Source organism: Hordeum vulgare, chromosome 3H (genome assembly GCF_904849725.1).
Source record: "Hordeum vulgare subsp. vulgare chromosome 3H, MorexV3_pseudomolecules_assembly, whole genome shotgun sequence".
In the NCBI taxonomy this organism is placed as follows: Eukaryota; Viridiplantae; Streptophyta; class Magnoliopsida; order Poales; family Poaceae; genus Hordeum; species Hordeum vulgare.
In genome coordinates, this window is record NC_058520.1 from 21,169,242 (window position 1) to 21,171,690 (window position 2,449).

General features: G+C 62.9%; 1 protein-coding gene across 1 annotated transcript; it reads right to left on the bottom strand.

Annotated features, from left to right (window-relative positions):
- Positions 1–745: 745 nt before the first annotated feature.
- Positions 746–2,199, bottom strand: LOC123439323 (RNA exonuclease 4-like). The gene is made up of 2 exons (XM_045116056.1): positions 2,171–2,199; positions 746–2,033 (listed from the first exon to the last, which is right to left on the bottom strand). The coding sequence occupies exons 1-2, from the start codon at positions 2,197–2,199 to the stop codon at positions 974–976; spliced, it is 1,089 nt and encodes a 362-aa protein (XP_044971991.1). The 3' UTR covers positions 746–973.
- Positions 2,200–2,449: the final 250 nt, after the last annotated feature.

Sequence of the window (2,449 nt, forward strand, 5' to 3'; positions counted from 1 at the left end):
GAAGGAGGGGGGCACCGGGTACTCCAACCGCGGTGAGCTGCCGTCCTCGATGTGCTCGAGGACGGCGTCCAGTGTGCGGCCAGGGACGCCCCACCATAAGGTGTCGCCCCTCGGTGTTGAAGCGGCCGCGGGATTCGGCACCGTTGGTGGCGGCGAGTGGTTCGGTGTGGCGGCGTTCGAAGTACGTCATCCACAACGTGTTGCTGTCGGGGGCAATACCTCGGCTGGTTCCGCGAGCTCTCCGACAGCGATGACCGGATGCGTGCGATCTCCGCGCGCCGGTCAGCTCCACATGGCGGTGGTGACACCGGAACTCCACGGGCGCTCAGCCTTCACGAGCCCGACACCCGCATGTTCATTGGCACCGGGTAGTCCACCTCATAGAGGTGGCGGCGGCTGAAGCCATTTGTCGCCGCTCCGCCACCGGGTTAGCGCTTGGCCATGGTGGTGGTACGACGAAAGGGGGAGAGGGGCGTCGACGGCGAGAGAGGGAGAAGGGGGGCAAGAGGTGTGTGGCCACTGATGAGGGAGAGATGACTTATATAGCCGCGGGTGGGCAGCGAGCGGACGACAGCCGTGTGTACGTGTGGCGGGAGGGGGCAGGACGCGTGTCGACGCCTTCACTACGTCGTCCGTGAGGAATCAATATAGGATGATCGACAAAAACCTTCGCATTGATTCCCCGCTGAAAAACGAGACAATGAGAACGACGAACCCGTCTAGTCGCTGACTCAGACAGGTTCCGCCAAAAACATTTACCCCGGCGCTCCAGACGACCCCAACGCGCCTGGTTCAGCCTAGGTCACCCGGCAGTAAAATCGGTCCTAACCAACGAAACAAAACTGTGATTTATTCGACCACCACGTCGTCGCTAGGTACGGCCGCTATCCATCCGAGGTACGTGGATTTTGAATCATCACGACCAAGTAAATTAAACCGCCAACCAAGATTCGAATTCCGGCTCTCGACAGTATTATTGCCGGTCATCGTCGAGGCACCAACACTGGTAGTCGGGCTTGGACATCCCGAGGAGCTCCTCCGGCGACATGCGCTCCAGCTCTCGCTGCCTCCACGCCGGGAAGGCCTTGGCCGTGGACTCATCATCGTGACCGTCCTTGGGCCGGCCGTGCAGGTGCAGGTGCCTCATGGCGCGCATCCTCTTGTAGAGCCTCATGGCGGCCACGCAGTCGTCGTAGGGGTGATGGTGGCCGCCGGTCTGTATGTCATACCCCAGGCAGCTCCGCGTGAGATACCGCAGCGAGTTGCTCATGATCCTGGCGCTGGTCTTCATCAGCGGCGGGTACGTGGCCGTGTCCCGCTTGAAGTGCGCCGGGCAGTCCATGCCGAGCGCGTCGAGGTCGTGCTCCAGCCCGTGGCCGACGAGGAGCCGGGCGGCGCCGCGGGAGGAGGAAGAGTAGGAGTAGGACCGGTCGCCGTTGAGGAGGATGTCCTGCACCCGCGCCATGGTCTGCTTCACCGTGGGCGCGTCGCGGAGGTGCTCGGGGCGGATGCCGGTGGTCTCGTACCGGTAGTGCGTCACCGCGATGAGGGGCTTCACGAAGCTCTCGTAGAGGACGGCCTCGTGCTCGTCGACGACGCAGACGCGCGCGCACACGTCCAGCGTGCCGTCGCTCCCGCCGCCCACCATCTTGCACCCCAGCGCCACCGCGCCTCCGCGGCCGCCTCGCACGCCCCCCACCCTCGACATGCTTCGGGTGAGGCTCTGCACCGAAGAAGGGTGGGGGGCGCCGGTGAGCTTGCATGCGGCGTAGTGGGCGCGGAGGGCGGCGGAGGTCGGGAAGACGGCGAGGCAGAGCGGGCAGCCGCGGGCGGCGAAGGCGGTGGCGCAGGCGGGCTTGGAGGGCAGCGAGGCGCCGAAGCCGAGGTGGTCGCGGAGCGCGTCGAGGGAGCGGCAGTGCTTGCCGCAGACGCCGCAGCGGGGCTCGTGGCGGGAGTGGTGCGACGATCGCATGTGCTCCACCAGGTGCTCCATCCGGTTGAACTGACGGTAGCACGCCGCGCACCGGTGACGGCTGCACGCACGCACGTACACACACCCAAGCATATATTCCCGATGGTCAGCAAGAAGAAAAATATTTTGTAGTACGTGTGTGTGATCGTGCAATGTGAATATGGTTGGAGAAGATGGAGCATGCAGTGGGCACCGTACCTGCAGTGAGCATCTGAAGAGTTGTCCATGGTCGGCAGTGACCAGTGAGTGAGTGACCTAAGCAAGTGCAGGGACGCGGCAAACAGTAGTCGATCGTTCTGCTTGGTTGGCTGGATTGTGAGAAACCGACGGCTATTTAAGTAGCTGCAAAACGGATGGCATTCGATTCCTGACAGCGGCGACCTCACTTGCAAAACGAATCCATGTTGGCTCCTTATGAGGGCGAAAGTTGGCAGTAGCATATTCATGCATGGTTCAGCTTCAGCATATGCGACCGAA